General features: G+C 34.5%; 2 protein-coding genes across 2 annotated transcripts; one reads left to right on the top strand and one right to left on the bottom strand.

The window, feature by feature from the left end:
* Positions 1-3,683: 3,683 nt before the first annotated feature.
* Positions 3,684-5,301, bottom strand: LOC147397065 (pathogenesis-related genes transcriptional activator PTI6-like). Its single transcript, XM_086452467.1, has one exon. It carries the CDS (start codon positions 4,728-4,730, stop codon positions 3,912-3,914), a length of 819 nt encoding a protein of 272 aa, XP_086308593.1. The 5' UTR covers positions 4,731-5,301; the 3' UTR covers positions 3,684-3,911.
* Positions 5,302-10,244: 4,943 nt separating this feature from the next.
* Positions 10,245-14,198, top strand: LOC147397066 (large ribosomal subunit protein uL16). Its single transcript, XM_086452472.1, has 4 exons — positions 10,245-10,398; positions 12,121-12,622; positions 13,405-13,486; positions 13,953-14,198. The coding sequence occupies exons 1-4, from the start codon at positions 10,389-10,391 to the stop codon at positions 14,019-14,021; spliced, it is 663 nt and encodes a 220-aa protein (XP_086308598.1). The 5' UTR covers positions 10,245-10,388; the 3' UTR covers positions 14,022-14,198.
* Positions 14,199-14,254: the final 56 nt, after the last annotated feature.

The following is a 14,254-nucleotide window of genomic DNA, read 5'->3' on the forward strand; positions in this document are numbered from 1 at the left end:
GAAAATGCCACGTGGAATCTAATGAAGGGAGTTGCTTCAAAGTTTTATCCATTTAAAACGTGGCCTTAATACTATTTGTTGGACGACACGAAGTGTCCAACATCGCTGGACCCTCTACATTGCTTCTACGTCAAGGCGTGGAAATCACAGAAACCATACAAAGAATTTGGTCACACTTGACTCGATCTCTGTCCGCCTCCACTAAACAACAATAAAAAATAATAATATTAATAAATAAAAAGATGTTTTATTACCGCACCAACTTTTGCTATGTGACCTCATTAAGTGGCATGCAAACGCAAACATATTTAAAATTTAAGTTTTACAATTATTTTTTTTTTTGAATAACTTAAAATATTATTTCAAATAAATAATATAATTTTATATTATATTTAATATATTGTAAAAAAATTGTGATTTAAATATTAATCAAGGTGATCGAAAAAAACATAATAAAAGATATTTTTGTAATTTTTAAAAACTACTTAACATGGTCATAGAGTGGGATTGCACTTTTGAGCATATTGTCTAAAATAACATTTGATAATAATAAGGTTAAATGTAATGATGGGGGATTTTTTGGAATTTCAAATTGAGTCGTGTTGGAGTGACCTCTAGTCGGAACCTTATATCGCACTTCTTGACGTGAAAGTGGATAGGAACCATATATGCTTTTTCACATCAAGAAGTACGATATGAGATTCCTACAGCTCGCTTCAACAGTATTCTTCCAAATTTTAGTGTCAATACTCTACCTTCTCATTATAATATAAATATGAGATTAAAAGAAACATTAATTCTTGTCCTGTTCATGTAACCATTGGAGCTTGAAGCAACCTTACAAATACCTAATACTCATTGAGTATCCATTGGGTATCCTACAAATCTTTTCTTGCCAAATGTTTAAAGAAATGAGGTAATAGAAGTGGTATGCAACACTTATAATAAAATAAAATGATTGAAGAAAAAAAGAAATGCAGGAATAAGATTCATTCAACTAACTCCAAAATTAAGATTATGATGATGACAATGATTGACTTGTCCAAGTCGATACATGAGTGATTGTCAGAATCAACTTGATGAACATTCGAGTCAAGTCAAGTCAAGTTTTTGAATTTTAAGACTTAGGTTCACACTTCTTTCTCCTTATTTGGACTTCCATTCGTGGAGTTTGTATCATGTTTAGTATTGTTTAATGATAGTTACTCTTTACACGTTTTGGTCATTATTGAAGAATAAAATCCTAAGGGTGTTTTTTTTTTTTATTATTTATGGATAAGCTGGACTTGAATTCACGACTTCAAAGTTGTTTTGCAATGTGTCAAACCAACTAAGCTACAGGTCTAAGCCCAGCTTAAGGGTTTAATAACTTTGAGAGTGCTGATTTTTGAACTCAACCTGATAGGGTGACTCAAAAACTCACCCGACGTGGCATGGGCAAAGAATAGTAGAATATGTACCTCAAGATACACAACCAACCTAACATCTGCAGTTGTGTATCTCGAGGGTACAATTATATATCCCTAGTGAAATAATCTACGATTCTTTGTGCATGACACGTTGGTGAGTTTTAGAGTCGCGCTTTAAGGTTGAGTTTAAAAATCGTTTATGTAACTTTAATCATACAGATTGGATCCTGTGAATTCAAGATAAAATTTTCATTAGAGCATAATAAAAGATTTGTAGATTCATAAGATTCTTCTCTCATTTATTAATTATGCTTATCATAAGATTAAAACGTCAAAATTTGTATATTGTAGAATAGATTATAAAACATTTAAAACAAAACTAAATAATTTCATCTAGAGATATCTACATGTAGAATGTGCTTGCCAATACATCACTTACCCCCATGAGGACATCTGAATCTTAACAAATCCCTACAACGGCTACCTAGAATTCAATCAAAAAATGATTAGGTCCATGATGTTAAATCCAAAACTAACTAATCGGTTTTGATACAGTAAGTAATTTGGTACCCGTGTCACACCACTCATTTTGCACACCAACTCCTTATTATAATGCACAAACTTGTCAACTCAGTGTCCCTTCTCCCACAGCCACACCAATAAGGAATATGCCACACATAGATTTTTCAAGTGACAATCTCACTGATATTTTTATTCCGAAGTGAAAATCTTATTGGTTTATATAATGATGGTCTCACTAAAAGTAGTGAACTTGCAAGATAGTCATTTGAAACTCGTTGATTATAGGGGCAATTTCGGCCTGTATTCGGATTATCCATTTTCAAGTTTCAATTTAGTAGCATCATAGATAAATGCGGACCTACAAGCATCTTGCTTGGCATTCCATCCCTATCGAGACCAAGATCCACCTAGAGTAGAGACAAGCCAAGCATTTGTATTTGGAAACTAGAAATAGTAGTGTGCGTTCTACTAGGCAAACTAGACACACGACAAGCATGGGGTGCTTCACTCAGGAAGCTCTGCGAGATTGTCACTTTAACCAACAAGATCGTCACTTGAAAAAATTTTGATCTTGCTATTCACATTTTGAGAATTAAAATGAATGGTGAGCCAACATCAAAATTTCATCAAAAGTTGATCACGTTTTGGGAAATCTCTCTTGATTTTATTAGATTGTAGCTAAAAATTGAGATTAGAAAGATAAAAAAGAGAAAAACACAGATCTCTATTCCCTTCTTTACAATCCCTCTTTCTCTTCCCTCGTTATTTTCCTCTACGCCTCCATCTCCCTCTTCCTGTTATAGGGTTGTATTAACATGTGCCCTAAAGGCACTCTTTAAGATGCATTAAATACACATGGAACCTGATTTTCCTACCAAAATTTTTCTCTACCAAAATAACCTCAAAATGCTTATTTCAAAGGTGTAGATAATGCATATTAGGGTACACATTAACAAAACCTCTTTATCATTAGTTGTAATTATAGTTAGTAAATCCACAATTGATTCGTGAATTAGACGAATAATACTCTTTCCGATCAAAACTATCGTTGGTTTCAAAGATTTAGATTAATTCACGAATCTTTGAATCCCAATGAATAGATCACAATTTGAACGTACATTCCGTAAGTATTTTAATAAAATACTTCGTATTTTCCTGTTTTCAATTCTCACTTCAATACTCAAGAGAAGGGGAAAAAATCCTAAATTGAAAATTACCTTCACAAAAATAATTAATCTTGAATAACTTGAAGAGCTTCCAGAATACGTTGATAATGATCATGAAGAACTTGAAAAAGAAGATGAAATTACACCTAATCATGAAAATATTATTTGGTCCATCTACTTCGCATTAATAACTTTTTAGAAACGACAATAAATTTTCTTTTGAATTTAATTAAGTCATGGGACATGATGATTTTGGCATTAATTAGTATATCACGTTTTATACTTTTCATTTACATTGATTATTAGATAAATTAAAACTAAATTTTTAATTACGAATATATATATTTTTTTTTATGAATGTGATTGTTGATTGTTTAGTTAAGATATTTTTAATTTAAGTATTGATAATTTGATAAATAAATTAAAATTGTTAAATCATATCATATATTATATATATCCAAATTTCGCTTAGGGTTGGGATCCATGAATAAGGACAATCCCTACAACTTATTCATTGTATTTCACATCTAAACAGTCCGATATTTATATTTCTCAAGTACATATCCCAACCTTGTAAGTCTGTAACAATAAAAGTTGGTGTGGCAATATAAACGCTCAAAATTACAATAAATAATTTAAAACAGCCGTTTTCGTCGAGGAAGAACAAAAAATCGCCGTTATAATCGGCAACCTCACGAGTTTAAAAAGAAAAATACAAAACTTATATTTTTGTACCTCTGGAAATTTTAATAATCACTCTTGCAAGAAGAGCTCGAGGGGCATTTTTGTAGTTTCAAAATAAATATTGGTTATTTTAAACCCTTATGACTTCGAATGAGAAATCGCTCATGTCAAACTCGCCGAACTCTTCTTCACCAAAGTATTTCTTCGGCAACTCGATACCTGAAAGAGTTAACGGTAAATCGATGTCAAACCCAAAAGCGTCAACGCCAACGTAACCGAAGCCATGAAACGGCGTCACGCCGTCGTAATGAAGGACAGAAGTGGGAGACGACGTAGCAATTTTAGAAAAATCGTTACCGTCTCTGTTATCGTTAACTGTAGTTTCCACCTTAGTATTAATGGGAGGAAAGTTTGTAACAGCGTCTGAACCCTTGAATTTAACGGCAGCGTTATCATAAACAGTTGCAGCTTCTTCTGCTGTATCGTACGTTCCAAGCCACAATCGCTTACGAAGTGTCGGATCTCGTATTTCTGCCGCCCAACGTCCCCATGGTCTCCGCCGTACACCTCTGTATCTTTTCCGGTGATCATCGTCAGATTCCGGCAATCGGAATCTCTTTTTCTTACCTGACACCATCCGTCGCACTTTAGCTGCAGCTGGCTTGATTTCGATCTCCTTAACGTGTCTCTTTACTCTCCGTACGACGTCTCCCTCATCTTCGCTGGATGAATCCGTAGCGTCCGCGTCAGTAACGATAATCCTCACAACTTGCTGCCGGATTTCTCTCGTTTCAGGCAAATACTCATCGGAATTCATGGATTTTCCGGCGGATTTCCGATCGTGAAACAGTTTCTTTGCCTTGAGAACGTGCTCGGAGAATTTCACCGTCGGCGACACAACCATGCCGAATGATTTCTCTCTTCGGTTCGTTCGGAATGTGTGGTTCATCTAGAAGAACCGTGGAGGGAGACGAATTTCATCAAATGGAGCCTCTTCTTTGATCAGATCGTAGCACTTAGATCTCGAACAAAACAAGATTGAATCACAAAAAAATTAAAAACTGTTTAAATCTAGATTGTTCAGTCAAAGAAGCTCATCGATCACTCAGATGAGTTGCGAAACATCGAAGCCATAGACTTCGAGTTCGAGATCCTATCTTTAATATAGAACAGAAGGTAAGATCGATCTAGAACTTCAGAATCGTTTCAAAAGTGGAAAAATCCTCTTCTTTTCTGCGAAAAATCTCCGATTCACAGAAGTTTTCCTTAGTGACCGTAAAGTAATACTGAGTTCAGTAGTTGCAGATCCAACTTTGAATATCGGGCAAGTTACTCCAACCGAGAAAGATCGAAAAATATTTACTGAAGAGCAGAATATCAAAGAGAAGTTGCAAGAACTTTAACACAACATATTATTTTTCTTCTCTCTGCCCTTTTGGCGCCAAAGAATATTTATTTCTGTAAATAAAAAGGCTGTTAGAGTTTCGAGAGAGAGAGATGCAGAGAAGAGAGACGAGTGGAAATTATTTATGGTATACGGATTTTAAAAGTTAACGCTCCGCTCTCTCTCTCTCTCTCTCTCGAAGATATTTCGGACTTGAAATTACGACCTTACCCCTACTTTTAGATTTTATGGTTAAAATAAATTATAAAGTTTTAAAAAAAAATGTTTAAAACAAAAACCATTTTAAATTTAAAAGTTGTTCACGGGTGTAGTTTTTCTTGAATAATTGGCCTATTCATTGGACCTAAACAATAAAACTAAACCTGATTCATGATCTATGGTAATGGCTTCATCATCAACACCACCTTATCCCAAAGATTTTGTTTAAAGTCGTGTCTTCTAATAATTCACTACTTTATGGCACTCTTTCAAAACACCATTAACTCTCCTTCATATTAAAAAGATTCAATGTCTAATAATTAGAAATAGCTACATAAGTTGATTTATATGATGTTTATCTTGGTCACCAAGTGGGGTGTTATTGTATGATTGATTGGCTTCCATCTTGTTTTAGATATATTTTTCAACACTTTCCTACTAAACAATTACAAGTGTTGATGACACCTTTACATTTGTGTTGACAAGATATCTTTTTTGGTTCAAGCCATTATAAGTTAGATTTTATGATTTTAGATTCATCTGAAAGACAAAGGATCGAAATCATTGGATCGTTTCCTAATCCAAAATTTCTTCCTTTCTTCCACTCTATCTTAAAAAGTAAGTACGACCAATTCAACCCTATTTCATATTTCAATTGAACATTTTCCAATTTTTTATTTATTTATTCTCAAAAGAGAAGATCCATCATTTTATCAAACCTATATTAATTATTTTACTTCTAGATCTGCTCATGAGAAAACATGCCCGATGAATATCTTAACTCTTGAGCTCGTGTGTAATCTTGCATTTGTCAAATTACATATTATGAGTAGTCAAGACACCTCAATCATAATGAAAATTGGACGAAAAAAAATGTTCATTTAATGATAATGTTTTGAATAAAGAGAGTAACTGTAAAAATTAAATGAGTTTTCATTATATTGATTCTGAGTTCATCAGAAAATTGACTTGGATGTCAACAATTTTTTATATACGTACACCCCTAAACATTTTTTACATAGTTCAAGGTCATCACCAAAAGATTTCAAATCTCGACTGATATTATGTATTCTTAACATCCACAATTGGTACCATGGGATCCTCTGATGTTGGCATTGTAATATCACTCAATGGTCCACACCTTACAATATCCAAGTCTACTACAAACAGATCAAGTTGGAGTTAGAAAGGTGAAGTTGGTAGAACGTCGATTGCATGAGTCCAATTGTTGGTTGGCTTGTCTCTCTCCCATAAAGGTGGTGATTGTGTTTTGACCATATTGCATGAGAAATCAATGTTTGGACGAGTCAATTCTTGTGAATGGTAAATCTATCAAGGATGTCATCCACAAGCATACAACGCACACTAAAAAAATTAGTACAATGGCACAATGGGAGAGGGCCACAGAACATTGAACAAGTGTGTATTTCATCCCCAACTCCTATGGCCTATAAATAAAGGACCTCATATGGAAATAAATGAAAAATATACTTCTTCAATTCTTGAAAAATAGTTATTAAACGACCACCAACGTGATTTAAGTGAAAATAAATATTACCCTAATTAGGTGAAAATAAAACTTTACTTGACAAAGTTTGGAAGCCTAGTTCTCACATTGAAATTTTATTTCGAAAAATTCTAGTGGTCGTTGATTCTCATGTTGCTTTCCTTTTACTTTTCTGGCTAATGGAGCTCAATGACAAGTATCATTAGACAAGGAGTGTCTAGCGACGTTGAACCTAAGATAATGATAATTATAATGAACGGTGTCGTTGGACATTGATTATCCGACCAATATGGGATGGGGGGAACATTATATTGTCTTGACTCTTGATTTCCTTTGGAATGAAATTCTTTTTTGGCTTCTCAAAACATTATATAAAATTTGACATGTGGCTAGTAGAGGACGACTAACACTCCTTCCTTCCAATGAGGGTGAAACACGTGGGTTTAGTATTGTTTGACCCTACAATAACTCAGGGTTACTGTCTGCACAGCCAGCCATCGTCTTCATGTCCAAATTATTGATGAGTTGACAGAGTCGTATCTACAAAGGTACCAGGATTTTTAATACAAATCAATTAGCTGATCTTTCTTATTGCTCACGGGTGACAATTGACCTGTTGGTTTGCACATGAAATATTTTTAAAGATAACTTAATAATTTTTTAAAATAAATATTTTTTATTTGACTTGTGATTTTCCGACTTTCCCTTCTATTCTCCCGATGTGAAATGTGACACAAAACGTAGATTTTCTTTCCTCGGGATGCAAAACTGTACAACCCCATAAAAACATGCAATTTTGTGTATCAAGAAAGAAATCTACTCTTCTGTCATATGCCACGTCGGGAGAGTAATGAGGGGGAGTTAGAAAATCTTTATTTTTTAATTTAATAATGCGTCATTTTAATGTAATATAAAGATTTTTTTTTATAAATTTTAAAAATTAACTAATGTGGATTTTTGTCAGTAATACTCACCACGAGCAACCCCAAAATTTTCTTGTAGGGGGCAAACTATTCTTAACCAATAAGATTGAAGAATACTAGTTTTGGGATAAAAATTAAAGGATTTCTTTGTTAGAGATTAACGATAAAAGGCATTCAGAGCATTTGTCATTAGTCTAGTAGAGAAAAACTAATTTAAGGTGACAATGTCATTAATTTAAAAAATATAGGGTATCTCAAATATTCACCAAAACGCTCGCATGACTTCTTGATCTAGGTCTTTTATAATATATTAATGTAAAATGATGCCATTCCCCTCTTTGTCAACCTAAAACAAAAGATCCTTTGATTTCTCTTTTTAAAATCAATCATTTTCAATCTATATTCTATCTATTTCATTTAATTATTTAAAATTATTATTAAATTATTTTATTTATCATGAATTTTCTTTCCTAAAATTATCAAGATTCCTCCTCTTTGAAATCATCAAAATCAAGCTAATTTTCTTTTTTTTGATTATCTCCTAAAGCATGGGTTCAAAAATCCTAATCCTACCTTTTCCTTCCTTTCTATTTTTTTTTTTCCATTTAGTCTACTTTGTGGATTTAAGTGGAAGCAATTTATCTCCAAATTAAATACAAAATTGTCATTGAGCAATGACTATAAAATAATTACCTTTTCGTAGAAAAGAGAAAACGTGAATTATTTTTCAAAGGTATATGAATTTGAGTATCGATGATGCTAACATCACATTGGTACATAAAGGATAAGTTAACGTTCAAGATCAATGTTTTTTCTACGGGTCTGGTTAACGTGTGCCCTTAAAGTGCAATAAATACACTTTGGAAATTGATTTTTTTTTTTAATACTAAAAATGCCATTAAAAAATTACTCTTTACCAAAATACCCTTAGATTCCAATTTCGAAAGTGTATTTATTGCACTTTAACGTGTGCCCTAAAATCCTTTTTCTATTCTACCCCAAGAAAGTGATTTCCCCATCTCCCAATGTTATTCTCACAGACTTAACCTGACCCACATAACTAAAAAACCAATTCTCTTTTTGGCATTTTCCGATTGCAATCAAATAATGAAATCCATTTTCCCAACAAAGAATTCATATTCCCTTGGAAAAGAATCCCTAACTATAATACAAACCCTCGTAGAAGATCGTAACGGGTTGATCATCTATTTAATTCGGTCTGCATTGTTTGTATGAGATCTTTATCCCAAATCATTCATCAGGGAGAGCTCAATGACTTGAACTTTACTATATGTCACTCGGTTGGACCCTCCAATATCTTACTTTATTTTCAAAATAAACCAAATTTGTTTGATAGATAACACCTTTAAGAAGCTAGGGAGATGACTTATATGTTAAACATTTATTTCATGGGGTGTTTGGACAAGTTTTGAAAATCCAAATTAACTAATGTGGCCAATACCTTAAAATCCAACAAGCCTAGCCCAAGCCCAACCTGATTCAAAATAAAACTAGTCCGATACCTTAAAAAGGCTTTGTTACACATCCCACACCGGCCCATTATTCCTAAATTTTGATTACAGCTAGGAAAATGTCGAGAAGAGGGGGTTGTTTACTTGTTTTCAATTTTGAGTAGGGCTTAAAACGGGCCAGGTTCGGGTCGGATATAGGTCTACTCGTATTCATATCCTGATTTTTAATTCGGATTCAAATCCGAATTCAATCCAACCGAATTAATTGATTCGAATCTAATATGATAATTTCAAACAATTACAAAGTAATTTATTAAAAAATATGATTTAAATGTGATTTGAACTCAAGATCTCTCCCCTTTTGAAAAGAAACTTTGACAATTACACCTAATACTCATTTATTTGTTGATAAATGATAAATTAAAAAATATTAAAATATAACATATACAACATATAAGATAATATATCATTCGAATATAGGCAGATATAGGGATGGGTCCATATCCGACTTGGGTCAAGGGACATCAACCCATACCCGACCTATACTTTAATTCAAATATATTTAAGAAACCAAATCTACTAAAAATCAGATTCGGATCACTCAAATTTCAAATAAAATCTGACCCATTGTAAATCTAATTTCAAGGGTGTGGTAAAAAAACATTTTCTCTCCAAAGGTGGAAACTCGCTAGAAACACAAAATTTCACGAGTTACTATTAATTTCAATTATTATATGTGGTGGTGAAGCTAAAATCCAAGATGTTCTCCGTCGAAACAAGATGACGGACGCACACACGTCGTAGATTGATAATTAGTTTTTAATTTCGACTTTCGAGGGCAACGTAGGAAAACGTTCTCTCTCCACGAGTGAAAACTCGCAAGATACACAAAATTTCAGGGGGAAATATTAATTTCAATTATTATAGGTGGGGGTGAAGCTAAAATCCAAGATTTTCTCCGTCAAAATAAGATGACGGACGCACACACGTCGCAAACATAAGTCGGTGTTAGGGTTAAGCTATAAATAACACCCAACTAGGGTTTGTTTTATGTTCTCCTCGCTTCATCCGAAACCCTAACCGTCCAGAAGAAGATTTCGCCATGGGAAGAAGTAAGTTTATCGATCAGTTATCTTCGATTAAATCTCGATTTTATTCGTTCTTTGATTTATCATTTGTGGAAACAAATTCTGGAATTCAGTTATGTTCTTCAATGCTTGATTTACAAGCTATTTGTTATCGTTCCAGATTGGATCATTTGTTGCGAACTAGGGAATAAAACACGATAGATCCACTTATTTATGAGATTCCGCCTAATTTTCGTTCGATTTGTTATTAAAATCTGTAATCTGTGGAGAGTAATTTGCATGTTATGGAGAGAGCTACAATTATGATAGAGGCGGTGGATTCTTCCTTTCCTACGTTTTTTTGTTAATTTCATATATTACACCTATTGGAAAAACTGAATGAATTGATAAAGCAATAGTTCTTTGATTCCTACTGGAGACCTGAATGTTTCTTAGGTGCAACTGTTGGTTCAACTAGGCTGTGTTGATTCATGATTCATGTGATATTACAAACGGGGCCAACAAGTTTGTCTAATATGGGTTTGAAGTTTTGGAATGGACTGATTTGTTTTGTGAGGATAATCTCTATGGTGAGGAGATCATCCTCAGAAAAAATCAGCCCCATCTGAAACTTCTAACCCCATCAAAAGTGGTTTAGAATTGTGGACCATATATTTTTTACCATTAATTTGTAAAACACTCCAATAATTATCATTAAGTTCTATCCAAAAAATACAGGGTCAGCTGAACAAATCATGTTCTTCCACTCAATACCAATATACCATGTAAAGCCAAGTCTTCTATTAGTTCAAATGTGTTTATATCTCCTCTCAATCCATACCCTCTATATCTTCATATTGTTCTAATAGAACCTTCAACTTTCATGTTCCTTCTAATAGAGATTTTTAGCTATTCTTGTTGCATATGACCAGACAATATCAATCTTTCCCTTAGTTATCACTTATTGTGCTACTCATATATTTTGATGAATGCATTCATTTCTAATTTTATCTCATTCTATTTATACGACAATCTTTAATAAGTTTCTTGATTGCACTACATTTAACTCAATACAGAAGCCATCTTGTAAGATTTTTCTTTTGCTTTGATTGGGATGCAATCAACCACATAGAAAGCTAGAAGGACCATCCTCTTTAACCATCTAACTCTAATCCTATGCAAAACATACTCCTTAATCTGTCTAGCCTTCTGGGTATAGAGTGCTAAAGTAGTGAAAATAATGCATATTATAGTACATGCTATACCTGTATAGGCCACCAAGTTTAAACAAAAGGATTTAAATGCTTTAATATTAGTAGATTAGTTATGCCTCAAGATATAATTGAATGGAGAGATAGAATTCATGTGCTGGCCCCGATTATTTGGATAATGCAAAGATGTTGTTAGAATACAATATTTAATTTGTGGGAAAAAGATGGTCTTTGTTAGAATTTTCAATATTTGATGCTAGTTGGGTGACTTAATACTCAGTTCACTTGTCAATTGGAGGTTACGATTCCAACTTGATCAATTTTTTTTGCTATAAGTATTACGTATTGGTCCTGTTTTTCTGTGGGTTTCCTTTTTTGCAAGCAAAAAATACTGTGTTTCATAGGTTTAAACTGGTTATGGAGGTTAAATGTGATTCTACCATCGTGCTGTAAATATGAATTTAGGCCTTAGGGCACTGCCCTTTCGTTGCAGAAGGGTAATCTAGTAATGGTTTCAGCAGCAATAATATCTTGTGATCTGTCTTCACACTTGTAGGACCTGCGAGGTGTTATCGTCAGATTAAGAATAAGCCTTATCCAAAATCACGGTATTGCCGTGGTGTGCCAGACCCGAAGATCAGGATCTACGATGTTGGAATGAAGAAGAAGGGAGTTGATGAGTTTCCATTCTGTGTCCACTTGGTGAGTTGGGAGAAAGAGAATGTCTCAAGTGAGGCTCTCGAGGCTGCTCGGATTGCCTGTAACAAGTATATGACCAAGTTTGCTGGGAAGGATGCCTTCCATTTGAGAGTCAGAGTACACCCTTTCCATGTTCTGAGGATCAACAAGATGCTTTCATGTGCTGGAGCTGATAGACTCCAGACCGGGATGAGGGGTGCATTCGGGAAGCCTCAAGGAACTTGTGCGAGGGTGAGCATTGGTCAAGTCCTCCTTTCTGTCCGCTGCAAGGATAATAACAGCAATAACGCACAGGAGGCTCTCCGCCGTGCCAAGTTCAAGTTCCCTGGTCGTCAAAAGATCATCGTCAGCAGGAAATGGTACGTACATACATCTCTCCATGATTAGTTTTTTGAGTTTTATAGCTTGCCACTAGGGTAATATGCTCACAAGTAATCACAGAAATCCCATAACCGGATTTGGGTTAAAAGCCCACTCCCTATCCGTTTAGTTCTGTTTCGAGTACGACATATATATGGGTTGGGATCCATTGACTCATGGAAAAAACACATGATCTCAACTGTTTTGATACAAAATCCAATGGTTGAGATTTATTCTTGGGATGAGTACCTCCAAGACTTGTTATCAAGATATGCATAAATCTCAAACTGTTGGATTTTGCATCTAAACGGTTGGGATCATGTGCTCCCCCCCCCCCCCCCCCCCCCCCCCCCCCCCACAACACACTCACATGCATGCACATTTGCCCAACTAGTGTATGCTCAAGCATTGTGATCCGCTATAAAACCTCGTAAGATGCTTTACTTAAAATCCAAAATTAGTTTCCTATCATTGCACCTCTGATGTAGAAAACCTAATCTGGAAGTTAGTCTTTCACACTCTGACTCTAACTTGGCCCGGTTGATAGATTATCAATTATTAGGACACTAGGTTTTGGAATTTTTCACTGTTCATGGTTCCTATTGTGTGTGGGGCCGATAAACCTTGATCAGTCTTTATGTTCAAATAGCATATTTCTTTAAACATGAAAGTGTGCATCTTTATGTTGGGTGTTCTTCTGTCATGTGACCCGGCGTCTTAAATAAAAGGTTGAAGTTAAAGCTTTACATACACTAATCCTTAATGGCATTCTCATTTTCAGGGGATTTACCAAGTTCAATCGTACTGATTATCTGAAATGGAAGTCGGAGAACCGTATTATGCAGGATGGTGTCAATGCTAAGGTTTGTTTTCTGATTACTAGTTATGTTCCATCTCTTTACTCTTTTTCCCCCAAGCCAATCACAATCAATTAAGTCGATATGGCTACTAGTTCTTGAGGACCCTTTTGTTGGATTTTTCTAATGGATGGTTCCAGGATTATTGGTTCTACATGTTTGACTGATGATACCTTACCAATGTTATTAAATAGCATATGTGACTGTGCGGTCAGCACATGCTGTTCAAATAGCATATTACAGAAAAATATGCCATTGCACAAATCGCATATGCCATCACACAAAAATATGCCATCGCATATTGGCAGATAGCATAATTTGGGGTATGCGACTGTAGCATATGCAATTTTTACTTTGAAAATAGCATATGCACTCGCATTTGACAACACTGTGCCTTACATTGAACTAATATCGTTAAGTTTCTTAAATTCAAATTAAGTAAGATACTTACAAGCTCTTCTGTTACATGCAGCTTCTTGGTTGCCATGGACCTTTGGCAAATCGCCAGCCTGGAAGAGCATTTTTGGATGCAGTTGCTTAGGACCTTTAGTTATCTTTGAGGAAAAAAACAACAGAGCGTCCTTTTTAAGTTTTTTTTATTGATTGAATATTGCTTGGTGTTATTTAAGGATTTCGGTTAGGGTGGTGTACCCTATTGTTGTTGCTTTGGAGTAATTTTGCTTTTCTATTTGAATGAGAATTCAATTTATGGTAAAAAGCCTGGAAAATGATTGGTATTGTAAAAGGCGATTTTTTAGGGTTTGATTATGTATT

This window comes from Akebia trifoliata, chromosome 8, assembly GCF_017979445.1.
Source record: "Akebia trifoliata isolate Shusen 1 chromosome 8, ASM1797944v1, whole genome shotgun sequence".
Taxonomy (NCBI): Eukaryota; Viridiplantae; Streptophyta; class Magnoliopsida; order Ranunculales; family Lardizabalaceae; genus Akebia; species Akebia trifoliata.

Excerpts from the sequence above, each read along its gene's own strand:
- LOC147397065 (XM_086452467.1), bottom strand. The coding sequence starts at position 4,730 with ATGAACCACACATTCCGAACGAACCGAAGAGAGAAATCATTCGGCATG.
- LOC147397066 (XM_086452472.1), top strand. Across the intron at positions 12,623-13,404 it reads ATCATCGTCAGCAGGAAATG|GGGATTTACCAAGTTCAATC; the intron begins GTACGTACATAC and ends TCTCATTTTCAG. Across the intron at positions 13,487-13,952 it reads AGGATGGTGTCAATGCTAAG|CTTCTTGGTTGCCATGGACC; the intron begins GTTTGTTTTCTG and ends TGTTACATGCAG.